This window comes from Dicentrarchus labrax, unplaced genomic scaffold, assembly GCF_905237075.1.
Source record: "Dicentrarchus labrax unplaced genomic scaffold, dlabrax2021, whole genome shotgun sequence".
NCBI lineage: Eukaryota > Metazoa > Chordata > Actinopteri > Moronidae > Dicentrarchus > Dicentrarchus labrax.
The window spans coordinates 4,905,821-4,931,108 of NW_026136710.1; the positions used below are offsets into that span (position 1 = coordinate 4,905,821).

Genomic DNA, 25,288 nt, shown 5'->3' on the forward strand with positions numbered 1-25,288 from the left:
TTCATTCTACAGGTCTGATAAAGACACAAACACAGGGGATGTTTGATATACAGCTTTATAATTAAACTTTTTTCTCATTATGAAAACAGCAAACTCAACATTCAAAAAATAAGCAAACTAGAATCTAGATGAAAGACTGGATCAAGTGTTGGTGGAAGAATACCTTTTATTCAAATCTTACATAATTCCACATTAAATTTTTCATGAACTAATGAAACACATGGTAAAGAACACATGATGTGTTTTTGTTTCAAGTATCAAACATAATAATCTGAATGCTGTTGATCTGTACAAGGACCTGTTTGAACATTCAACTGATCTATATACTATAAACAGTAAAACAAAATGTCTTAACAGAAAAACGGACTACTTTCTGCTGTTTGTGGTGAATTTCAGAATAAAATACAATTGCAATATTACTACATGAAATGAAAGGCCAACTTTAAGACACCCTTTTTTTTTATAAAATACAACCAAAAAAATGTTTCCGGTTAGAACAGATGATTAAAAATGAACACAAAAACACTCAAAAGAGGCATTAAAAAGGTAAGACATTTAAACATGCCACTGTACATGATAGCAAGTAATCCAGTTTTTATTCCTGAGACCAATGTTGTGGTCTGTGTTAATGGAACAGGTATGGAAAAATGAAAACAAAAAACAGTTTACTATTGTACAATATGTACATATTCACAGGTAATTATAATCAAGTTAGGAAATCTGAACATTGAATAATTGGGACAAAGCGGTCACCTCTTCGAGTCAAACTAGTGTTTTACCAGTGTTTCGGTTATTGAGTAACAATTCAATATTTATTATTTGAACTGATGGTCGTGTAAAAAGGCATTTCAGTAAATTGAAACTACTGTACATATTCAAAGTGCTTGTGAAAGTGAAAATGCATCCGTCAGTCTAGTAAATTTTGCTTCACTTAATTGCAACTGACAGCAAACACAACAAAAACAAACTCTTTTAGTTATAAATTAACCTTTACAAACATAACTTAACACAAAAAATATTTTAAAAAGGCAAGCCTGCAGGTTACTCCTCTCACTCCACCTCTCCATGGCTTTTTATCCCTCTTCCACTTCTGTAAAAATGTCACTTAAGAAGTACTGAGACACGCTGGTGGGCTCCTCTATAGAGGTGCTCTCCACATCGTCACTGTGCTGGGAAGCTGGAACCTACAACAAAGGAGAACAAAGGATGAGCTGTAATCGACTCTAAGTGGGTGTGTAACAATTCCACTGACTTAAGATGACCCCCCCTGCCTTTATACCCTCCTCACCGTAGCTGGACACAAGAAAGTGTTAGGAGTCGAGCACAGTCGGCTGTGCTCTGAGTTCTGTTCCATGTCCACCTCGGTTTGTGTTGGTGACGTAATAGAGGGTGTGGAATGGGTGTCCTCTGGCAGCTGTGTGGGACTGGGTGAGGGAGCGATATCGTAGGATGTTGAGGCTACAGGTGCTGGGGTAGATCGTTTCCTTGCTGCACGCAGAGTTTTGACCTTGGAGCCCTTGGAAGCTGCTTTGCAAGGTGGAGAACTGCTTGAAGGGTCAGTGATGTCTGTCTCAGCAAGGGAGGAAGGAAGGCCTTTGGGATTTCTGTCAGGTAGTGGAAAATAAAAATTAATTGATATTAATTGCAAATCAGATATCAACATGAAAACCAACAAACTACTACTGGCTTCACCTATTCCGACTCCTAGTCCCCCTAGTCTGTGTAGTTTGTGCTCCAGAGCTGCGATCCTCGACCTCATTCCCACTCATCAGAGTCTCCTTTTCAGTGTCTTCACGATCACCGCTTCCTTTCTGTGGCTCAGTGACGACCTCATCAAAGTCTTTTGGCTGCACAGAAGGCCCGGGACACTCGGACTCCTGGGTGGAGATAGGCTCTGCTTCCTTGGCAGTGAGGGTCTTGCTGGCTTGTTTCTTTTTTTGAGTTTTGGGCTTAGCCTGCAGTTTGGCTGGTTCAAACAGAAACAGGTACACAATGAAAAAGATGTGCCCAAATTCCCTGAGTGCATGCGATGAGTAAGTATTAATTTACTGCATACCTGTTCTTCCAGTGCCCATTAGTCTTTGTTTTGTAGGGGGATGTTCAGTCTCATCATTATTCTCTACAGTCTCTGGTAATATGGATGACTGGACTGTAGTACTCTCTGTTCCATAAACACAAATAATGCACATTTATCATTTCTAATACGACATTAATCATTACTTTAAATAAATGACAGAATAATGCAGTCACTCTACCATGTGGATCCACTGGATTCTCCATGATCGAACCCTGGTGTGGGTGAGAAAAATATGTGTGTGACAAATACAGACATTTTATCACATTGCAGCTACAAGTGGTTCCTTACAGCTTCACTTACTATATATGCAGCTGGGTCCGGTCCAGTATCTTTTACATTAATGAGGCCTGTCTCACCACTCTCCTCCATGGACACAGGCACAGCGACATTAGAGAGAGGCCCATCTCCCGCTGCTGCCAAACTCTCTCCAGAAACAGTGCTGAGGAAAGTTTTAAAATAAAAGGCTGAACAAAACCAGACCCACGCCGGCATGAAAAGGTGATAAAAGGCAGGCACTAACCTCTGCTGCTGTATTGATGCATCTTCTACGGGAAGATAAGGGAGAGGCTCAGACGTACCGTCTACCACCTCCCCTGATGAACAGACTGGGATCTCAGTCAAAGAGAGGATGAAAAACGGTTCATCTGGATCTGAAGGCAACTGCTCTGGCAGCACTGAGAGTGAGAATGAGAGTGAGAGAGGTCTTATCCAAATCCATGGTGCATATACTAAATATAATTCACAGCACAAAAACAACTTAAGAGAGTGGAGTGATCTCTGAATGACTTACGGTCTGGAAATATTGTGAGACTCGGATGGCTTTGGATCCCTCCTGTAATTGATGTTGATGCATCCTGGTGAAGAGAATCAGAGAAACATATTTAAGAAGTAATACTTAAATGTGGTAAGAGTTTCTCAACCAAGATTACACCCTACCCTTGGTTTCCTGATTGCTTAATTGTAGTATGCAGTGGACTTGTGGGGAAGCATCTGCATTCATTATGTTTCTCCACTACTATATTCTCCTTTTAATTTGTCATCCAGTCTGTATGTCCACAAGATATGCCTCCTCCTGCACACACTGATCAATATCTTACCTGAACAGAATTGTCAGGCACTTCTTTCACACAGCCCACAGGGGCTCCAGCAACTTTTGAAGGCAAGTCTTGTTGATTCAGTTGTTCAGTAACTTGTGTCAAGCAGCCAAGCGAGGAAACGGCATCACTTGGAGGGCAATTTAGACTACTATGTTGCTCAATAGCTCCCTCTACTGGTTCCTGAATGTCAGGCTGGAGTTCAGACACAGGTTTGTCGGAAATCGTAGCATCCACACTTTGTGCGCAAATACCAGAGTCTGGGAAGAAAGAAGAACGTTTAGTGATCAACAGCAGTGCTGCAGGGCCATAGATGGTAGTAATCCTGAACATCTGCTCAACATTCTTTGAGGTAAGGAAGATTTAATATTTTTCAAACCTGCTTCTGCTTGTTTTATATTCTGGACTTTTTGGGGTTGTGAAGGTTGGCTGCTGCGTCTCAGGTTGGGTTTGGGTTTAACAAGCCGACCTCTACGAGTCTGAGGAGCTTTTCTTGAGGACTGGGATGAGTCAGCTGACTTCGACGTATTATCATCAGTGCTTTAAGTGAAAAACAAACTCTGTTACAAGAGAAACTAATAATTGCTTAATACTTCCTTAAAAACATTAGGCTGTGAATAAAGCATGAGAACAATTCTTGTACCGTGTTATACCTTTTACAACACAGAATCACAAAATGTCTTACCTTTGGGAAGTTATTTGATTAGTGGCAGGGGTTTCAGAACATTGTTGGACTGCATCTTGACTTTGTGCCTCGGAAGCATTCTCTGAACTTGGACTTTCTTTTGGAGCTGGTGTGGACTGTGTATTAGTAAGGAGTATAGATTTAATATTTGACTCTGCTGACCCATCCTCTGAAGAGTGGACATCTGAAATTGCAATTGGATTATCTGATGGTTGGGTATTTGTCTCTGTAGTTCTGTCCTGCTTACAGTCCCCTTGTGAAACACGTATAGTGTCCACCTTGTCCCCCGTTGATGCTACTTCAGCTGTTGGTTTTTCATTGCTCTTATTTTCAAGAACTGAGTCAGTCAACACAGGCTGATTCTCAGCAACTGAAGACATGGTTATGACGATACCATCAGAGGATGTACCTTCATCATTTTTGCCATATAGGGACTTCTGTCTCTGACTGTCTTCCTCTGCAGATTTTAGCTCTGTTTGTGCATTATTATTGTCCACAGGCTGTTGTTCTGAGGTTACACTTGAAGAGGTGTCCATCAGGTGCTGTTCTGATGGTGTACTGACAACAGCTGTCCGCAGTTTTGTCTGTATAGTTCGAGTGGATGGTCCTAAATTAGGTTTGGGTTTGACCTTGGGAAAGCGTCGCCTTCTTTGAGTTGCATTTTGTTCTGAGCCTTCTGAGCTTGAGTCTAGTGCACTTCCAACATTTGTCTTTTTGTCCCCAGTTAAAGATAATTCTTCTGTGGGTAGAGTAGAGCACAATACCAATGGTGGTAATGAAACTGAAGTGCCAGTACTTTTAATTAGGCATGGGTTTTCAGTAGGGGTGGTACTGCAAGTTGATTGTGCTCCTACCTCTGCTATTGTGTTGTCAATAGATTCAGGCACTGAAGCTGGGCCGGAGGGTTTATCCACAAGTTGCACGTTTGTGACAGGATTTTTTGAGGTTTGAAGTTTTGACTGCTGGCAAGTAGATGCAACTTTACTCTCTTCTTTCTGACTGACAGATAACTCCTCTACATGTGTAACACATGGAGAAGGATGGTCGCTACTTTCTTGGACGGGGGCTGAGTGTATGTCTGACCCTTGTCCAACTCGTGATTTTGGAACTGCTGAGTTGGATGTCAGTGGATAACTACTGTCATCTGTCTCAAAATGAGATACCAGTTTTTCATGTATGGACTCAGATGTTGGCCTTGTGATCTCGTTCCCTGAGGCACTCTGATTTGATGTTGCTGCATCTGATTCTACATGACAAACAATTCCATCATCTGTCTTTTTGTCCACAGTTGTAGACAGTTCCTCTGTGGGGGGTGTAAGAGTAGAGCCTGAATCCAATGATGGTATCAAATCTGAAGCAAGACCAGTGCTGCTTTGACTTGGTTTTTCAGAAGAGGTGGTGCAAGTTGGTTCTGTTTCATCCTCTACTATTGTTTTTTCATGGAATTTGGGGTTTGGAGTTGGGTTGGAGTTTTTCTCTACAGTGTCTTTTGTTGTTTGAGGTTTAGAATGTACAGCTCTTGATGTCTGTGCTAGGTTGGGTTTGGGTTTGACCCTCTGGAATCGACTTCTCCTAGTCTGGTGAATAGATGCTTCTTCACTCTCTTCTTTCTGACTCACAGGTAAATCTTTTACAGGTGTAACACATGGAGCAGGATGGTCGCTGCTCAGTTGGACTGGAACTGAATCCATGTTTGTCCCTTGCAATTCGGTGACTGCTGTGTCAGATGTCAACAGATTACAATTACTCTTGGTGGTCTCAACATGAGACATCAGTATTTCATCTGTGGAGACTCTGGTGGAGTCACTCGTGGCCTGTTCCAGACTGGGTTCAGATTGGGTGTGACTCTGGTTTTCCGAGGCACTTGGATCTGATGTTGTTGCACCTGATTTTACTTGACCAACAGATCTCTCCTGACTACCAGATGGCTCTTCTGTAAGGTTGATTTCAATGCAAGAAATGTCATCCTTGGATAATTTCTGACTACAGTCAACAGGGGTGTCTTCAGCAGCTGATGTCTCAGTGACTTCAGAAAGGTTGGGAGCAACCATGTGGCTCTCTTCAGCTGTCCTCCCTGTTGATGTGTCTGGTTGGGATTTTGACCGAGCAGTCCTTGAGGCTTGGCCTAGGTTAGGTTTTGGTTTTACCTTGTATATGCGCCCTTTCCTGGTTTGTGGAGAATTGTTCTGTGAGCTCTCTGGAATATCAGAACCAGACTTCTGATCAGTGGTTTCAGTAATGGGCTGGTTACTATTCTCTGTTGTGCTGTGTTGTAGCTCCACAGTGGTAACAGTTTCTGATGTTTCTGTGACTGCTTCATGAGAAGTTGCAGACATGAGAGGAGTAGCACTGTATTCCTCTTGTGCAACAGGCTTTGATGCAATCTCTACTTCTAGGTGTTGGCTGGTTTCGTCCACACTTACTGACGTTGTCCCTGCAATTGAACATAATGGCACATTTGGAATTTACTGCTATTTTGAACAACAAAATCAAATTCTAATTTAAGGAATGTCGTGACCTCTGTGTCGCTTACCTGTTGTGTGATCTTGTACGGTTGTTTGATTCTGTGCTGACTGGGAAAGGTGAGCCAGGTTGCCAATGGTCAACAGGGTCTGAGCAGCCTCATTGTAGCTCTCGTCCTCAGATTCTAAAACAAAAAGAGCCCCAAATTTATATTTGCAGACGATCTAAACATTAATAGTTTTCCACTGAGAGCAACCCGGAATAGTTCTTCAACTTACCTTCTGCGGGTTCTGAAGAAAGGAAGTCTATAACATCCTGCAAGGGAAACAAATATATTTTAAGTTGCATCAAAAGCTTGCCATATAAGCCAGACTAGTAGGATGTGATATGGTAAACATATTACAGTTGCCCCAGTTACACTTCTTTGTCGTTTTCTTTCTATTTCAGTTGATTATGTCTAGTCACAAAAAGGTTTCTATGAGATCATCATGCAATTGATGAAATACCAAGACTGCATGCTGCATTATACTACATTATCATCAACTTGTCTTCACTTAAAGTGTGCAAAAACCAAACTTAGGTAGAAATAATGAGTCACAATGATTGCAAACCAAATACATGCAATTAAACATGACAAGGAGGAGACACTGGAAGAAAATAAGGTTGCATTTATCAATGTTGACACATTTGTAGATCAAACTAAGCAGATAGAGCATGTCATATTTTAAAGGTTAGATCTCAGAAATGATAGTAAAATGAGAAGCGTAACTGGGGATAATGATTCAATTTCACTGTTACTACATTTTAAGCGTGGGGCACTTACAACCAGCAGGTCAAGCTGATGTTCACAGGATTCAGCTGTGCCTGTCTCATTTTGTGCCAGCTCACAAGAGGCATCGGGGCACAGAGCATCTTGGGAGATGCCCAACACATCAGGCATATTGGCCAAGATATCAAGCTATGTGTGGGATGGGGGAAGTGAAAGGGGAGGGTTTGAATTATGGAATGTAAAACCATGCACAAAAAAATAAACTAATTCAAAAACACAAAAATGCTTGTTATGAGAATTGTGTAAAAATAAAATTAATGGTTGGTATGTATCTGTGCAAGACATGATGGGAAACAGTTTCTCATACCTCCTCCATAGTCTCTTCCACCTCTGAAATTACAGGATGTGGGGAGCGCAGGCTGGCAGGCACAAACGCTGGGGCAATGCTGGAGTTAGATTCAGGGTGCTCATCCTCCTCTACTTCTTCTTCCTCCCACTGATTTTCATTTTCTTCATCACTGTATTCTGATTGAGAAGCTCTGAGGGTGAATAGTTTGGGCTTTTTCGACTCTTGGGTTGGTTGTGGCTTCGACGTTCGTCCTCTCTTGGCTGTGCATTTAGGTTTAGGCTTGGCAGCAGCAACAGTGGACCCTCCTGGCGAGGCAGGAGTGGTTTCAGATGCAGAGGAGTGTGCATCCTCTTTGGCAGGGTAAGTCAAGGGCTTGGTGGGTTTGGGTACTCTCCCATACCTACAAAATACAATGGTGAATGGGAGTGTTCCTGAATACAATATTAAAATTGGAGTCATGAAATATGTGAAAACATGAACATATTGAACCTGGTAGGTCTCGGAGGTTGAACAGTGGCATCTTCTTCTTCAGAGGAAACATCATGCTTGGCTGTTGTCTTCTTCTCGGCTTGCCTTATAGGTGATGCATCTTTATTAACCTAAAATGTTACCATAACTTTCAGTAAGGCAAAGCAACAATGTGTAGAAAGATATGATGATGCTCTGAAACTGAAATAATAACCTGCTCTTCAGACGCTCCATCACTCGCACTCTCGTCCCCTTTTTCCGACGCAGTATCTTTGGCCTTTGTGGAGGGTGGTGGAACCTTTTTACCCCACTTCCGGCCCAAAGGCAGTAGTGGTTTTGGTGCTCTGCCTCGTGAGAGTTTAGCTGGCTTGATTGCGGTGTCCTTGGCTGCATTCATATTCTCAGTCTTATCAGACCTGAGTGGTAGGGTACAACAGAGACTTTTAATGCCAACTGCAGATGCAAAAAAACACACTTCAATCTAAAATAAAAATGTTAAAGTTTTATTACATGTCTGAATTGTTATGGTCCTCGGGAAGTGCTGCCTCTGCATCTTCGGGTATGTATGCCTCATCTGAGCATATAAAAGCAAAACAAAATTAAGCTGTAAGCAATAATCAACAAGAGCCACACACACGGAGAAACTGGGAAGATAAAACCTGAAATATTTGAATGCTCCTGTACCTTGTTCACTGCTTTTTCCCCCCGTTTTGTTTTTTTTGTCATTTGGTTCCTCAGTCGAGGCGTCCTGTGTATTCTTTCTTTTGCGTTTCTTCTTAGGCTTAGAAACAGGGGTTCCTCCCTCATTGCAGAGGTCCTCATTCTCTTTCTCACCCTCCTCCTCCAAGTCAGGAATTTCATTCTTCCCTTCCTCATCTTCCTCCTCCACATCACTTAGCTTCTTTGCATCTTTTTTGCCTGTAGAGGGAATTTCAAACGGGGAGAACAGTTGTTAAAACTGTATGGCAGAATAATATTTAAGTTATGACTCAATGGAACTAAACTCAGAGAGTATTAAACATGAAAAAGCTAGTAAGAGAGTTACCCTTTGCCTTTCTCTTCTGCTTCTTTGGGGAGTTCTTCTCAGCGATTAACTTGAGTTTCTTCCTGTTTTTTTGAACTTCCAGAATCTTCTCTAACAACTTAGAAAAATACTCTATGTCGAGCTTGCGCCTCTCTCCTACAAAACAATCGCCAGTAAATGTAGCATCAAATTACGCAGGGAACATTAATAATTTGATGTTTCATTAAACCAGGTAAACATATTTTCCTTCTGAATACTTACTGAAAGCTTTGTCAATCCTCCATGCATTCACACGCTCTTCTTTTTTGAATTTGTTCTGAAAGTATAAATCAATGCAATTAACACAAATTGTGTTGTTAGTGAGCCAGTGTGTTGCTTCTTCATACCATGTTCTATAAACATATGTTTATGTGTATAAAACTGACCTTTATCTCTGATCGAGCTCTGTGAGGAAACAGTTGACATATCATGGAAAAGTCTGTCCCCACCATGCTAATTGCCAGGAAGAACATGTCTGTCTCTGATAGAAAAAAGCCAACAATCATGGCATGAAACACCAATATGAACGAGGGATCACAGCAAAATGTGTCATAATTCAGGTATCTATGTCTTCTATCAGTCCTACCTTCACTGGACCAGGGTTTCGAATAGGTCCCCTTCCTGAAGCTTGAGTAAGTTGTAGTGGAGCCACGCTCAAAGATGGGGTCTCGATCCTGAGCAGGATTTGGCCCTTTGGCTCGCAGGACTTCCACTGTCAAGCTGAGACACAGGTTGAGAGGATATGATTAAGCCAACTATTTCATTACAGTTTCTCCAATATCACAATGACTTAGCAACGTTTGTATCAAGACGAAAAATCACTTCTCGGAGGATGTTACAGATGCATTCATAGACACTGTCAGTCGTAGTCATAGTCAGTTTCTACCAAGGCAATAAAAAAACAAAATGTGGTACAATAATAATAATAGTAATAATAATAATAATATACAATAACTGAGCAAAAAGAAGTAGATAAACATGAAAGAAAGCAATTCATAAAAACCAAGTCCACTGACCTCTCCTCATCAATGATCAGTGAGCCATCCTCTGCTACTTTGACCTGAGGAACCATAAGAGCATCTTCCTGCTCATCGTCTGCCGCCGCCGCCGCCGCCGCCGCCACATCCACCTCCTCCTCCTCCTCCTCCTCCTCCCCCCTCGGGCTTGAAATTTTAGGGGGGACTTCGGGTTCCTGCGCTCTCTCTGGTGACCTGCAGGGATGAAACTGGAAACATCAGAAGCGGCCTATACGATGTCCATATAAAAATTCTAGCTGTTGATAGAGATATTGATTATAAATGCAGTGAATTATCCAGACTATTCCATCATTCAGATTCATTTATAAAAACATTAAATCCTTTTCAATACTGTGTTAATATGGATACAAATAAGGGAAGGCAGGCTGAAGGTGTAATTTGTTACCCATTATGTACAACATCAGTAAACTTACTCTTGTCTTCCTGGAGAAGATGGTACCACAGTCTCATTTTCCGGAGCTGGGTCTTCTAAACTAGATCTGGAAAAAATGCAAATTATTGTCACATAAGACAAGGAAGAACAGAAAACCTTTCTTGTCAAATAAGATCCATGATAATCAATAGAAAACATTATCGCAGGAAGTAAAGATTAAATGTTACATAAGCTTGACAAAATTGCAGAGGAGATACTTACGTCATGGGGTTAGACACTGGTAGATAACGAATAAGGTCCCTCATGGTCATTTTGGCAGGATCTAAAGTATATTCCTTTGCACGTGCCTTAGCTCTCTTGCTTTTCTGCAACACCAAATGATAACACCCTTTTACTGTAATGAATTAACATATATCGAACAGTATATGTCTAATCAACATTAACATTAACTTAGACAGTGAAGAGAACGAGGACAAGAACGCTTACTGAATAATCTGAGCTTACCTTTTCTTTGTGCATCTCCTGCCTGAGCAACTCTCTGAGCTTTCGGGCCTTTGCAATCCTCTGTAGGTCTGATGGGTCATTCAGGAGTCTACTCAAGGAAAACGCTGGTTGTGACAGTGAAAGCCCACTCTTAGATGACACTAGAGTCTTGGCTTTCTCCGATATCTCAATAGCTTCTTTATCCGGTAGAGAGGGGGGGACTTTATCTGGTAGTCTGGGAGGAACTTCTTTAACTTGACCGTCTGACGTGCTTTCTAATTGCTTGCCACTTTCTGCTAGTGGTTCGGTTTGTTCTAGCAAGTCCTCGGCTGGAGGAACAGCTGAAAGTCCTGGACTGTCAGAAGGGATGAGGGTGGGTTTAGCTGGCACTTTGGGCTGCTTGCTCTCTTCTGAAGCCCTCCGCCGCCTCGGGGACTGGAGTCCTTGAGGGGCTGCAGAATTTGCACTTTGCCTGGACGTTGTTGGCTTGTCGAGGTCTGTGGCAGAGACTTCAGCAGGAATTTCAGAGACTGGCTTGACAGGGGACTTTGGCGTCCGAGCCACAGCGGCAGGGCGGCCTGGGGCGACTTTGGGCTTGATAGAAAATCGTTTCCTTCTCTGAACTGCTGCTGAGGAGCTGGCACCTTCCCCATTTTGGTCATTACTATCCCTGTACGGCAGTAAGAATAGTTGTTATCCATAGTGAAGTAGTAAAATTCATTTTAGAGGTGATTTAATGCTTGTTACTCACCCTGGGGCTGTACGTTTTTCTGATGGGGTCACAACAGACTTATCTGTCACAGCGTTAGCAGGGCTGCTCTCACTGACATCTTTGGGGGTCTCACTGGCTTCCTGGTTTACAGAAGGAGCTTCCTGAGATGTTGCTGTTGTTCTCCCTCCTGTACCGACATTGGGCCGAACACTGAATCTTGACCGACGAAACATTTTGACCTGAAGTCACACAGGAAGTCATCAGTATTGCAAAAAATTCAACTGATGTTCTGACTTACAATCAATAATCATTTTGTCTTGGCAATTAAAGTAGGATTTACTGCAGAAATCTAGATTTCCGTTTATCATTTAGCCAAAATACCGCCTTATGTATGGATTTGCTGATTTTTCTGGTCACCATTTGTAAAATTTGGGGGAACAAACACCTGCAGACTCTGTTTTGGTAAGAATTTCTTCGTGGTACAGTACTTAGGCACGTTTTTTTTCCATTTTATGCTACTTTATATTTCTGCTCCATTACAATTGAGAGACATTTATTTGACACTTAGTTACTTTTTACATAAAAAGAAATGGTGTGCTTATATGATATGATGCAATAATATGCTATCAATCTACCTAGTATATATATATATATATATACACACACACACACACACACACACACACTACTGGAGCAGCGGCTCCGCATTGATGAATTACAGTATTAAAATAATCAAATGGATATCTATAATAATAAAACACTGTGAAAGGAGCCGTTCTGCATGATGACTACTTTTACTTTTGAGACTTTAAGTACATTTTGATCACTTCTAAATGTTTACCAAAGTAACCTTTTGAATATTTGGCCTTAACCTCGTAATGGAGTATTTTAAGACCATAGTATTTCTACTTTTATTTAGGTGCCACTGGAATTTGTTACTATCTGTGACCATTTCATTCAAAATGCACCAATGAATAAAGTTACTGTGATAAAAACATATTGCGATGTTCTGGTAAACGTTTTGCCTGATGTATTATTTTGCAGATTGAAACGGAGTAAACCCTCCATATACACTATCTGTACTATATACCCTATACTAGGTAGGGCAGGGGGTTACTACAGCACATATATAAAAACACTATATTCGTTATGCAAGTGTAAGTTTAGTACTGCAACAGCTAAATACAGCAGTAATGCGGAAAACCATCACCTACGTTAGACCAGCAAGCACACATTACTTTATGTAACTTAACGTTACTGTTACTGCAAACCTCAACTAACGTTACCTGAGAGGACTAGTGACGTTGACAGCTGAGAAGCCGTTAAGTCTGACCGGAAAGAAAATCACCAGGAGAACCAGCAGAGCTTTAATAAGCTAACACACCTTATTCAAACGAATGCAAAACACAGATAAATGCGTCAATAATGGACTAAACAAGTCGAAAAGTGCACAAAGCTGGGCTCAAACTCGCATGTCAACACTTTTAGTGTGTGAGTCTCCCTGCCTTGGACTCGTCCTATCGTCCTAATATTAAGAGGCCGAAGCGGCTACATTTATCTTTGTATCATGCCTACATGTGTTATTGTGCTGGCAACAACGTACCTGTCCAAGAATGTGTCGTTTGCTGGGAGAAATAAGCTTTAATTTATCGACGACGGGTGGGAAGTAGCGGTCCCCATGCACACACTAATCCGCCATGTTTTTCATGACGCGTTATTTTTGCGAGGGAAAGGGGTTATGGGAAATGTAGTCAGGTTGCTGCAAAAAGCTGGATGAGGCAAGAGCGTACAGTCTGAGGGCAAGATTGGCCTTTGCTCTAAAGGAATCTGAGCATTACATTGGAACTGAAGGCTTTCAAAATGTTGTAATGTCTGTATTACTCGTGGAAGTATTGAGGTAAATAGGTATTAACAATAACACTAAAAACACTTTTACATAAAAACACTAATAAAACTGAAAGCATTCATTGTTTTAGTTAAGCTAAAGTAGAAAAGTATCAGCAACAAAATGTACTTAAAATGTCAAATTATTGTATTATTAATTATTATAAATCAACATGTAAGCAACATTTTGATGTGTTTTAGTGAAGCTAGTTTTGATGACTTAATACTGACTGATAATCAAGTTATTATTTATTCTAAACTTTTTTATTTAAAATATAAATTTTTGAAGTACAGTATCTAAAGTCAGATATCAATAGTAAAAAAGAAATATTTATACTTTATAGAAGTATTAAGTAGCAGAAAATGGAAATAATCAAGTAATGTATACATTACTCAACTGTACATCAACATGTTTCTAGTCATTTGTCATGTCATTTGGTTTATTAAATCCTGAGGTTTTTCCTTTCCTTCACTGATGCATAAATGCAAGGATTGTTGTCCATTTTACACTAATTTATACTTTATACTTCACTACATTTCAGTGGCAAATATTATTCTTTTTGCACAACAACCTGTATTTGACCGATATTTTAGTTACTTTATAGATTAAAACTATATATACAAAATCAACAAAGCATTGTTACAAAAGTAGTAGTAGTTTAAATAATTTCACTTCAACGAAGTACCAAAGTGATTAGTGGTTGCATGTTTAATAATAATATTTAGTATTTAATTTATTTTGTAATAATACATGTAATAATATAATATTAAATACAGAGAGGGCATGTTCTCTTGCATGTTACTTTTACTTTTGATGCTGTAAGTATATTTTGCTGATGATACTTAATGTACTTATGCATAAAATGTATACTGCACAACTTTTTCTTATAAGCATAAGTAGCATTTTTACAACATGGCAGGCCATCTGAAGATCTGAATATTACTACATTAAATGTGGAAGATTAGAAAGTGGAAATAGGCTCCACCTGGGGTTTGTTGCAATTCAATCTAGTCAGGTTCCTGTTGATGACATATAGATGTAAATTCTTGAACTTCTAAAAAGCCAGTTAATGCAATTGTGAGTCACGATTATTTTTCTCTCTTCTGAGTGGCATACCAATGGTTCACCCACATAATATTTCATTCCAGCTACTGCATGTGTCCAACATTGTATAACATACAATAAACAAACATTTTTGAGAGTAAAAACAGAACAAACTGACTGAGACCATCAGTGTTTGGGCATGCAGCCAGAACTCCTGACCTTCTCATTTCTGGAAACACACAGTATATCTTTTTGACTGTCGATCCTCCACTGGACTGCAAACTGTTGATGAACTAACTCAGTCTGAAGAAGGCGATGGAGGGTTATAACTGAATTATTTTATTTCTTTAACACAGCATCAGCAGTGAACCTCTTTGGACGTGCCTTCTCTCACACACCGTATTTCTTTCTTCAGCAGATCATGACATAACATTTACTTCTTAGATCAGTGGTCTTTAGAAATAAGGGAACTACTGATTGGACAAAAAACAACAACATCAGAGGTGGAAGTGTAAAAGAAGGGTGGGTCAGGGACAAGAGTTAGAAGAGTTCATAATTTGGATTGTCTTGCGCACGCTGTAGCAGCTCGTCCCAAAGATGTTATTTGATGTGAAGATCTCCAGTTGCTCAATTTACTCCATTTCAACTGTGAGGGCAGAGAGAAGACACAACATTGAAATAGTGTTTATCCTCTATAGATAAATTCATTCAAGAAATAAACAAATATGAACACCTACTTACTTAAGGTCAAGCAAAGGGATTTCCAAAAGGATCCCCAAAAGCGGCTGTTGAACCAGAAGTCTGAGCAACAGGGGCAGTCTGCTGTAAGGTCGAGGAAAAAAAGACCAAAATTAGACATAATTACAGTGATTCTTGATTTGATGTAAATATACGTCTGTGTGAATCTCTGTACCATAGCTACAGGTGGCACTCCAAACGGACTGGAATCTGGGGCCCCAAATGCTTGATCAAACATGTCCTGATTGTTAGCGGTGGGAGCAGAAGAGAAGGCGGCGTCGAGGCGGCCAGGGTTAAGGCTTGGAGGTGCAGCTGGAGCAGGGTTAGCTGGTTTAGGAACATCTAAACGAGCACATTACGACAGGACACAATTAGTGACAAATATCACAGTCATGTATGTGTCAGCTTGCAACATTTTTAATACATGCACTGCCATGTCTTGCTGCAGCAGATTTACCGTTAACTGCTGATATTTGATTGATAACAAAGTCATCATGATCTGCAGTTTCCTGAGCCAGGCCCACTTTATTGGAAAAGTACTGATCAAATGCTCCGGCTTCGTTGCTGCTGGGGACTGGACCAGAGTTGGACACTTGCTCCCCTTTCCTCGCTGGGATGGCAGGTGGTTTGGCAAGCTGGAAGTCCTTGAACATGTCCTTTCCAGTCTTCTTCTCTTTCTCTCCAAGGGGGTCCAAAGCTGTGAAGGCACTGTTCTCTACCTTTGGATGGGCCTCCTTAGCAGGTGGTCTAGGAGGGGGGCGTGACGGACCTTGCTGGTCACCCATTCCAGGGAACGCGGCAGGGTGGAAAGGGTTGGTCATCGCAGGCTGACCCCAGCCTGCAGGACTGACTGGTGCACCTGGTGGAGGCTGGCAGAAGATGTGGGGTGGGGATAAAGGCGGGACAGGAAACTGAGATGGCATCTGGTGGCCCCAGGCTGTGGGTGGTATGGGTAGACCACCAAAGGCAGATGGCTGTGGGTAGCCTAGCGTAGTGCCTGGAACTGCCCCTCCTTGCATGGGGAACATGGAAGGTGCAGCGGTGGACGCTCCCCACATGCCTGCAGCAGGGATACTTGTGGTGGCTGGAGGACCTAACTGAAGATTCCCTGAATATAAAGAAAATAATTATGAAGGTTTAAAAAGGGAATGAAATGTAAAGCCAAATCAACAGCTCAATATTTGGATAAGAAACAAAGTTCCCCTCTAGTGTATTACCCAGAACAGCTATGGAGGAAGGAGTGGAGTTGGCAGGTGTACTGTTGAAGAGGTCAGCTGAAGCAGATGGACCTTCAGACTGACCAGGAGCAGCGAACAGCTCTGCTCCAAACAGGTCACTTGCTGAGGACTGTTCACAGAAAATAAGGCAAAAGTAAGTATTATTTCACCACACTGACATCAATGTCTACATGCTAAATCATGAACAATGCAGTACTTAGAAATTAAGATTAAACCAACCTTTAACAACAGAAACAAATGATTTACCATCATTATGTAGTCAGAAATAAATGCAGTTTGTTTTCCCTGAACATTGATACATATGCATGCTTTGCCACTTACCCGTGCTTTTATCACTGAAGCATGAATGTTAGAAAATAGATTAAGAGCAGAGATGACAAAGGGTACAGTGTATGTTTCAGCAGCACAGTCAAAGTGTCATTTATACAAGCCAGATAGGGAAGCATGTGACCACCAGTGCATGCATAAAGACAGATCCAAACAACAAGCCCTTAACTGCAGTCCTTAATTATAGGCCTTGCATCTTATCTTAACCAAGTGCATCCTTTGGCATATCCTGTCATACACCAATGCATAACCAAAATGCTCAGAAAGGGAGATGTTAGCAAACTAATTATACTCTGGAAAATGTGCATAAAACCCATTTTTAGGCATCCCACATGCAACTCTACTATGATTCATCTAGCTATGGAATTTCACCTTTGCACTCCTTCGACCTCGTCCAGCCTTAGAGCTCTGCGGAGGGGGGTTTATGACTACTGAATCCTTGCTATGAGTCACTGGGGGTTGTTGGTGATGAGTTATGCCATTAGAGACAGGGGCAGTACTCAAAGATGAGTCAAAAAATGGGTTTTTTGTTGAGAGAACTGGTCCAGATTCATTCCCGTCCATCATGGTAATTGTGTTGCCCTGAGTTATTTTGCCCCCTAGTGGCCACTGTCCGTTACTGAGAGCTAGGATCATGGTCTTACTAGATAACCCATTTATCTGCTGACTTAGGTGTTCAGAGTCTCCATTCAAACCACTGTTAATAATTGTCTTACTAGAGTTGCCAGCAGTGCTGTTTAGGTGATTAGGGTTGGTGAGGAAGATGTGTGAATTATCGGGTGCTGACAGAGTGGATGATTGAGAAAGGGGGTCATCTCTGAAAGGGTCAGTGTCTGGGGTTGGAAAGTAGCCAAATGTTGAGGAAAAAGGATTCTCTGTCTGGGGAGATGCCCTACGGTCAGGGGCACAGGAAGTTACAAAGGAGTTTCCCTTTATGCAATTCTGATTGCTGTCAACTTCAGCAGAGAAGTCCAACAAGAGAATATCATTAGAGTCCTGGTTAACATGAGAGGGACAGTGGGAGAGAAAAAAAGATGTATGAATCAGTTCTGCAGAGGAAGAAACAAATTGGAAAAATGAATCACATGGTGTGGAAAGACATGACAATTTAAAGCTGCTACCTGTAGAATATTTACCTCAGAATGTCACTGTCATATTCAATTTCATAGTAAGTCACAGTCTAAAGTCCATCTTTCAGCTTGAACTAGGAAGTGGTTACTCAGTTCACAGTTGGCTTGGACAACAGCAAGGTATGTAAATATGCTACAGTCAGCACTAGCTTGTTGATCTGAAACTGAGCTAGTGAACTGGCACAGCAGTGTCGATGTAAAGCACTACCAGTACAAGACACAAGGTGTCACCAAAGTCAACAAAAATATCTCTTTCATATTTTCTACTTGTAGCAGCTTTAAATGGTTTGATGGACAACAATGAGATTGGTATACACAAAGCATAAACTCAATTCTTAAAAGATCATTTTGATTCAAGTCTAAAATCTGCAATTGATTCAATCTGATACAATCAATAATTAAACACAAAAATGGTGGCCTTTTTAGAATTGAGTTCACACACAGAATGATCTGAGAAGTGCTGAGGTTATTCTGTTGAGCCTTTTTTTCTTTCAAACACACTAAATCAAATCTTAGAAACATGTTTTTGACAAGAAGCAGCATGTGGCAAACCATACCAAGTCTTCCAAGATGTGTAGTAATATACACTGTAAGTATAATAATGTGAATACCCGGCTATACTTTATTGACTACGTATAATTCCGCTATGTTGCCCAGATGCAGGGAACATTTTACACTATGGCACCACACTTACATTTGGAGCCTGAATGTCTGGCGGGGTCGACATGTCTCCAAAAAGGTCAAGCTGCTCCACTGGCTGGATGTCAAAAAGAAACAAAAACATACTGTATTTATTCAGCTACTATAAAATAGTGGTGTTTTATTCAATGTTACACAAGTATAAATTCTCACTTGGGCAGTTTTTACTTCACCATCCATACTTAAAAGGGCACCACTTCCATTCTAAAAACAACATAGGAAAGCAGAAGGTTAAAGAAGGAGTTGGAGGAACTATTTGAGTGACAAGTGTTTCCAAGTACTTACCTCAACTACAGCGCTGCCATTTTCACCCTGTAAACAGAGAGCAGACTGTTAATGATTATACTTGTTTTCTTAATTCACTGAGGCATGTGTCATTTCACATAATTTCAAAGGAATGTCTGAAGATGTGATTCATTGAAAGAACACAGAGAGGCAGTGTTGACATTCAGAAGGTACATAGAGTGTGTACCCTGTCCACGTTCCCAAATGACCACACCAAAATGCTTTTCTTTCATTAAAAAAAAATTGTTCTTACTGTCCAACTTATGAAAAACAAAACTTTTTTTCCAGTTTAAAGTCAAATGCCTCTGAACCAGTTACCTTCTGTGAGGCCTCTGTCTCTTTCTTCCTTATGTTGAAGATGACCTGGAATAGATCTTTCAGATCAATGACCAGGGGCTCTGCCTGCAACAGAGAAGACAGCACATTCTCATTATTGTCCATTTGTCTTATGTATGTGTGTGTATGTGTGATTGAGTGTTACCTGTTGTGCAGTCTTTATGGCGAAAAACTGATGCTGCCCTTCTGCTCCGCACACATATCCAAACGCCCTGTTATCTGTTACATCTCTGGCGATGAAGGAGATCTTGTTCACCACATGCTCATGTTCAATCACCTGAGTTACAAGGACAAAGCTTTTATTAGCAGGCCGACCACATTATTAATGAACTTCACAGTGTGGTGTGATGGAAAGGGAAGAACTCACTCCTGATCTCTCATCAATGATCTTGATGCCCGACATGGAAATGTTGACCCAGATCCTCTGTTTGTGTTTGCCTTGGGACCGAGCAGCTACTGCCATACCCTGGTGTAAAATATATAAAATAATCATACTGTTTTTCTATCTTTTGTAAGTAAAGAAATTTAGAATTTAGAGCTAATATCTGTATTTCTGCACAGCGTCGCCCTCTGCAGTGAGGACACAACTACAGCGAGAATGTTGTTCTTGTGGAAAGCTGCTGTTGATGTGCCCGTATGTGTGTCCATGATACCCACCACACAGATTAATTATTAATTGAAAACACTAGAGATATAAGTTTTAAAACACTAATTCTATTACTATTTTCAAAAAAAAGATAAAGATATCAGGACACACTCCAAGGTCTCATGTTGCACCTTCAGCTTCATCATGGAGTCCTGACACATCTTGTCTCCTCTGGCCTCTGGGACATCATCGACGCCAATCAGCTTGGCCTTGTACCTCACGCCATCCCCTTGAAACCTGCCCAGCAGGTATTCATCTGTCTTCTCTGGAACTGTAAAAAAAAATAAATAAGCAAAAATATAATTTCTACAAGATTAGACCAGAGAATCTTGACATTGAAAAGTCAATCTGATCACTGTCATTGTCATTGCATCCTCTGTCCCTCACCTCTCTTCTTCTCTTTCTTGAATGGGACCTTGGACGTGGCAGGGGAGGTGGGAGGGGTGTTGGAGGTCGTGGCTGTAGATGGAGATGCGATGTTGGGATCGGCAGCGACAGGGACGCTGTTCTCCACCTCTGCAGACATGATGTGGAGTGAGCCTCACTGGACGAGTGGAAAGGCGGGGGTAAAGCAGACGGCAGCTCCGTGTTCAGGGGCAGCGAGGTCAACCGAACAGATGACTCTTAACACCCACACATGCTTTTCTCGTTGTTTGTCTGTAGCAAAAACAGTGACGTGGGACAGTGTGTGTGGTTAGAGACAAAAAAAGGAGAAGGAGATGGAATGTTAATACACACTGTTTCCTGGTGAAACTGCAAATGAGATATTGGATAGTAAAGGGCTACAATTAGAGTCCTTTGTCACTGCTAGACATGTTTTGTAAGTAACTGCTGAAAAGGTTTTTTGCACATCATAAACAATCATATTCTTTTAACAATCCACAGTAAACATTTACAACCACAGAAACACTCCTCCGACAGAGAAGCGTAAGAGGACACATGATCTATAAAACATCAGTCTCATAAGGATGAGAACACTTATCATCCTAAAAGATCCTTAAGGTCCCGCACCACTTATATCTATAGTTCTCCTGCCACCCAATATTTATTTAGGGAGGATTGTGAGGATTTAAGGAGGAAGACGAATAACTAGGTATCCCTATAAATGTGCAGATGGACAAAGAAAAACACGTTTGGTACTCATACTCACGTCATGTGATTTGTCAGACCCATAAAAATCCCATCGAAAAATCAGTGAGCTCTGCCAACTGTGGTTCAGAGGCAACATGCTAGTCATACATATCTGCACATCATAATCATCAGAAACATCATGATCAATTTTTCTGCCAGAATATTCGACGTGAGTCATGAATACAGTCTGCATTTAGTTTGCAGGAAACACAAGTCAATGTCACATGAGGCAAAAACAACATCATAGTTGACTGTAGCGTTCGCCCCAGCAGCTGAGATTCTCCTATATCTCCTCTGCAATAAACTCCTTTCATGCACATCCATCTCCAACACAATTTAGTCACTTAATGAATTAAACAATGAAAACATAGTGGTAACAATCACATTCATTCAGCCAGACAAAAAAAAAAGAGCCATAAAGGACTCTACTCTGCACAACTATTGGAATACAACCAATACAAACATGGCTCTGTGTGGGACCTACATACCTTTAGGACCAGTTCCAGAGGCTACACTGGCTAGAACATCAGTGTAAAGAGGCTGTGAATAATGTAGGAAAGACCAAAGGTTGAAAGTGGGCAAAGGTTGAGCAATTACCTGAGGTTAATCTTACGCTAGCAGAGCAAAAGATCTCGTGATGCCCAGCTAAGCAACTACACATGGAAATTGGAACCCTGGAACGATCATTTACCCCACAATATTCAAATTTTCAAGCTGTCTATAAAACCTACACTTATAACTACAATATACTGATTATGTGGAATCAGTGTAAAAGGATCCTAAAAATCCAAAAGCAACTTGCAAAGTCCAATCGAGAGGTACTGTTTATGATGAAATCAATCAGGTAATTAGTCTGATGCGTAAAGGAAATGAGAGCCATAGAAGATAAGATAAGATGGGAATTCTGAAGGCCACTGAGTGCATTCCAGGGTCGTGCCAACGGTTTCATCTCTAGGAATCAAATCTGACCATATCAGAGAGTGACACAACTACACTATGAGGATTCTGTAAATGAACACCTATTCAAAATAGATGGTGTAAAGTTGGATTTTAAATTGAGAATGTCTTATAATGCCAATGAGAGTTATATCACAAGAGCTACTGTACAGCTGTAAAACAATAAAGACTCCACTTTATGCATCAGCACCAGTTTTGAAGTGAAGGAAACGAGAAAGGTAAGCCGTTGTATGTTTGGTTTCCACCGTGGTGACATTTAAATTCCTTGCAAGGCACACAGACACACATGCTGTTTTTGTTGCTGTGCCAGGAAGCGTAGAAAAACAAGACATAAGCCTAAACACTTGTTGATGCTCCATTAACACGGGTGTGACACATGACCGCACTCGTCCAGTAACTTACAGCGGTGTCAGAGTCCCACTAGTTGGAGGGAAAGGCTAATAAAAAGGGTGAACAGTCAGCTGTTCATTGCAGATTTGAGTTAAAGGATTACATTTTAACAACAAAAAAGTTACTACCCAGGGATGGATGGGTTGAAAAAGCTTTTTACAGCATCCACCAGTGTCACAAACACAAATGACACAAGTGTAAATTCATATTTGTCAGCAGAATAACTGCAGTGCAAGGGCAGAAATGTCACAATCCTGGGCCGTCAGGAAATGTAAACTACTGCACATCTGGAGGAAATCAGAGGGAATGACTCAGTCTGCAAGTGAATGAGATGGTGAAATACCACAGGCCCACTGTGAACACAAAGGCCATGCAAACACTTTCATACAAAATTGAAATTGTTTTGCACCAAAACTAGGATGTAGATGGGTGTGTGGGAAGGAGATGCAGCTTAAAAACTTATTAAAAATCATATGCTGAAAGATTAAAAAAGTTATTTGTTAATATGCTTGCAGCTAGAAGAGTGTTCTGAAAGGAAAACTTAGAGAGAGAGAAGTGGTTTATATTGTTTGCCATCCCAACAGTTCAGACAGGAAAAGACCACAAAATGAGTCACAAATGACAACACTTAAAGCTGAAAGTTTTACCTCCCTTATTTATGTCTCTTTCCTGCAGTTAACGGAAAAACTATTGGCTCTAAGTTTGTTTCAGACTGAAGATCAACTCTCAGAAACCTACTTGCAGTTATTATCATGGCTCTTAGGCGAACTGAAATAACAACACTTGTTTAACTAATGTAAAACCTGCAGTCCTTGCTAGATATTTTTAATTAATGCATGGATGGAAAATGTTACCAACTCAGTGACCTACCTGTTAGAATGTTTAAATCCCGCTGTAGAAACACTGCTTTCTGTTCCCGTGATGCCTTCGCGGCTCCGGCGCAAAAAATGACTGAAAACCAAACACAGCCTCGGAAAACGAGCAGGAGTCAGATGTTTTCCGCTAAATGCCGTGGACAGAAAGGAGAGACTGCTGCAAACTCCCAGTTTAACCCTTCACTGACTGACAGACCTAACTCACTGCAGATTTCAACTGGAAGAGAGGGGGGGGCGGTCCCTCACGTGAAAGAAAATATCCCCCACCGGTCATATAGCCCACTGGCCTACATGAAGATATACAGTACAGTAAGTGGGTCATGGAAAACCGTCATAATGTTGTTTCATTAGAAAAAAAACATCTGATTTCATTTGACTTTTGGGAACATTTGGTTTTATGTGCCCCCATTAAATCAATATTTTTTAACTACAGCAGATCAAATGAGTAGGCCTATGTTAGAGGGGTTCCTCAGAGAGATTTAGAAGTTTCCCATTTGGGATAATAAAATGACAATACTGAACTGATCCCCTGACTTTGCAGTCTCCCCCCTCCAAGCTATCTTTGTAGCTTTAGAGCTTATTTCAGCTCATTGTTTTGGTTTTAGGGCCTTCATTGTAAGATCTAGTGTTTAACATTTAGGAGTCAGAAATGGATTATAGTATTAGGTATGTTTTAATCACCTGAAAGTATGAATTGTTGTGTTTTTTATTACCTTAGAATTTGTTAATTTTATCTACAGAAGGAGAGGGTCCTCTTTTATAGAGGCTGCCATGTTGAATTGCCATGTTTCTACAGTAGTCTGGAACGGACAAACCAAACAATGGCCCTAGATAGTTCCTTTAGTGTTTTTTGTGAGTGTTATGGCCACCATACTTTCTCCTTCACATCAGAAAAGTGAGCTTTATACAATTCACCGCTTGATTCCACTAAATGCTACACACACACAAGGCCTATAAAACTGTTTTGGTTTATCTCACTGCTCTCATTGCATCATTTTCAGCTGCAGCAGGCAGTTGTTTTCCAAGAACCGCTACCTGTACGGTGCCAAACAACATTTAGAAACTTGCTGGTGAAAACTTGACAAAAAATGGAATATAACATTTATGGTAGGTTTTTATAAGTGTATAATCACCTGAATATAGGAATAATTGCATTTTAATCCCCTTAGAGTAAGCCATTTTTATCTACAGATGACACGTGTCACCTTCCATGGAATCTGCCATGTTTAACCGCCATATAGCGCAGAACGGACAAACCAAACACTGGCTCTTGACAGCCACTGTTGTTTCTCCTACACTCTTCATCACAGCCCGTTCTCATTCCCAGGTTGTCAAATACAAGACAGTGTTCAGTTAGTTGCATTCTGCAACATCACCGCTAGATGCCACTAAATCTTACACACTGGTCCTTTAAAAGAAGACGATTCAATATTGGACACATTCACCAGGGGCCCAGAAACATGACTCCATATAAATGCTAATGTTGGTTAGTATCTGCTGGATGTGTAAGTAAGCAACTGTTTGCTAAAAAGTGAACTATCGGCATCAACTGAAAAGGTGACAGTATGTCAAAGTTGCCGAAGCAGCTTTTTTCTGCAGCTCCCTAAAAATGAGTTATTGCAGCTTTCATTTTCTAATATAATAACCTCCCATGCAAGCCCCTGCTCCTAAGCCTTTCGAGTCTAAATATAGGCACAGTTACTGTTTTTTTCATTGTTATTGTTATTCAAAACAGCATATCTTTCTGTGGCTAGAAAATGGCAAAGGCTCGGCTGAGATGAAGCAAGGATTCTTTGTTGCTCAGCATTTGTGGCAGAAATTGCTTCCAACACTCTTAACCTGAAAACTATGAATACATCCCAGCTTTCTCTGCCAGCACTGTGGGTCTACAGCATTGGATGACGTTGGTGCATTCATATCATCTAAACATTATGTACTCATATCATAAAATGTAGAAGGAAAGAGGGGAAACAACCAGAAAGGAAAGTTCCAATGCTGCTAACACAGCACAATTTTTGAAAGACCAGGCACTAC

General features: G+C 40.9%; 2 protein-coding genes across 8 annotated transcripts; both read right to left on the minus strand.

Annotated features, from left to right (window-relative positions):
* Nucleotides 1-148: 148 nt before the first annotated feature.
* zgc:162472 (uncharacterized protein LOC553495 homolog) lies at nt 149-13,562 on the minus strand. 2 transcript variants are annotated; one of them, XM_051412137.1, is made up of 29 exons: nt 13,177-13,562; nt 11,613-11,812; nt 10,883-11,531; nt 10,640-10,743; nt 10,419-10,484; nt 9,985-10,179; nt 9,555-9,688; nt 9,355-9,449; nt 9,191-9,245; nt 8,951-9,085; nt 8,590-8,823; nt 8,416-8,479; nt 8,120-8,321; nt 7,927-8,036; nt 7,456-7,837; nt 7,143-7,277; nt 6,598-6,634; nt 6,390-6,503; nt 3,857-6,290; nt 3,551-3,711; nt 3,175-3,431; nt 2,868-2,931; nt 2,598-2,751; nt 2,378-2,516; nt 2,256-2,289; nt 2,057-2,161; nt 1,693-1,966; nt 1,289-1,604; nt 149-1,184 (listed from the first exon to the last, which is right to left on the minus strand). In XM_051412137.1, exons 2-29 carry the CDS (start codon nt 11,804-11,806, stop codon nt 1,074-1,076), a joined length of 6,954 nt encoding a protein of 2,317 aa, XP_051268097.1. In that variant the 5' UTR covers nt 11,807-11,812; nt 13,177-13,562; the 3' UTR covers nt 149-1,073. The 2 variants fall into 2 exon arrangements, with proteins under 2 accessions (XP_051268097.1, XP_051268098.1); XM_051412138.1 differs by lacking the exon at nt 7,143-7,277.
* A 1,258-nt stretch (nt 13,563-14,820) lies between these two features.
* Nucleotides 14,821-23,451, minus strand: dab2 (DAB adaptor protein 2). 6 transcript variants are annotated; one of them, XM_051412142.1, is made up of 15 exons: nt 23,250-23,451; nt 20,289-20,558; nt 20,033-20,172; nt 19,623-19,721; nt 19,401-19,532; nt 19,238-19,321; nt 18,920-18,946; nt 18,788-18,838; nt 18,630-18,692; nt 17,178-17,801; nt 16,458-16,587; nt 15,698-16,348; nt 15,416-15,582; nt 15,244-15,321; nt 14,821-15,148 (listed from the first exon to the last, which is right to left on the minus strand). In XM_051412142.1, exons 2-14 carry the CDS (start codon nt 20,425-20,427, stop codon nt 15,250-15,252), a joined length of 2,379 nt encoding a protein of 792 aa, XP_051268102.1. In that variant the 5' UTR covers nt 20,428-20,558; nt 23,250-23,451; the 3' UTR covers nt 14,821-15,148; nt 15,244-15,249. The 6 variants fall into 6 exon arrangements, with proteins under 6 accessions (XP_051268102.1, XP_051268103.1, XP_051268099.1 ...); XM_051412143.1 differs by having other exon boundaries at nt 15,240-15,321; XM_051412139.1 differs by having other exon boundaries at nt 15,244-15,324; nt 23,250-23,450.
* Nucleotides 23,452-25,288: the final 1,837 nt, after the last annotated feature.

Coding starts and splice junctions, on each gene's coding strand:
- dab2 (XM_051412139.1), bottom strand. CDS start 20,427: ATGTCTGCAGAGGTGGAGAACAGCGTCCCTGTCGCTGCCGATCCCAAC. Junction 17,802..18,629: donor CAGACATTCAGGCTCCAAAT/GTAAGTGTGGTG, acceptor CATGTTAACCAG/GACTCTAATGATATTCTCTT. Junction 15,583..15,697: donor TCAAATATCAGCAGTTAACG/GTAAATCTGCTG, acceptor GTGCTCGTTTAG/ATGTTCCTAAACCAGCTAAC.
- zgc:162472 (XM_051412137.1), bottom strand. CDS start 11,806: ATGTTTCGTCGGTCAAGATTCAGTGTTCGGCCCAATGTCGGTACAGGA. Junction 3,712..3,856: donor AATCAAATAACTTCCCAAAG/GTAAGACATTTT, acceptor TTTCACTTAAAG/CACTGATGATAATACGTCGA. Junction 1,185..1,288: donor CTTTCTTGTGTCCAGCTACG/GTGAGGAGGGTA, acceptor CCTTTGTTGTAG/GTTCCAGCTTCCCAGCACAG.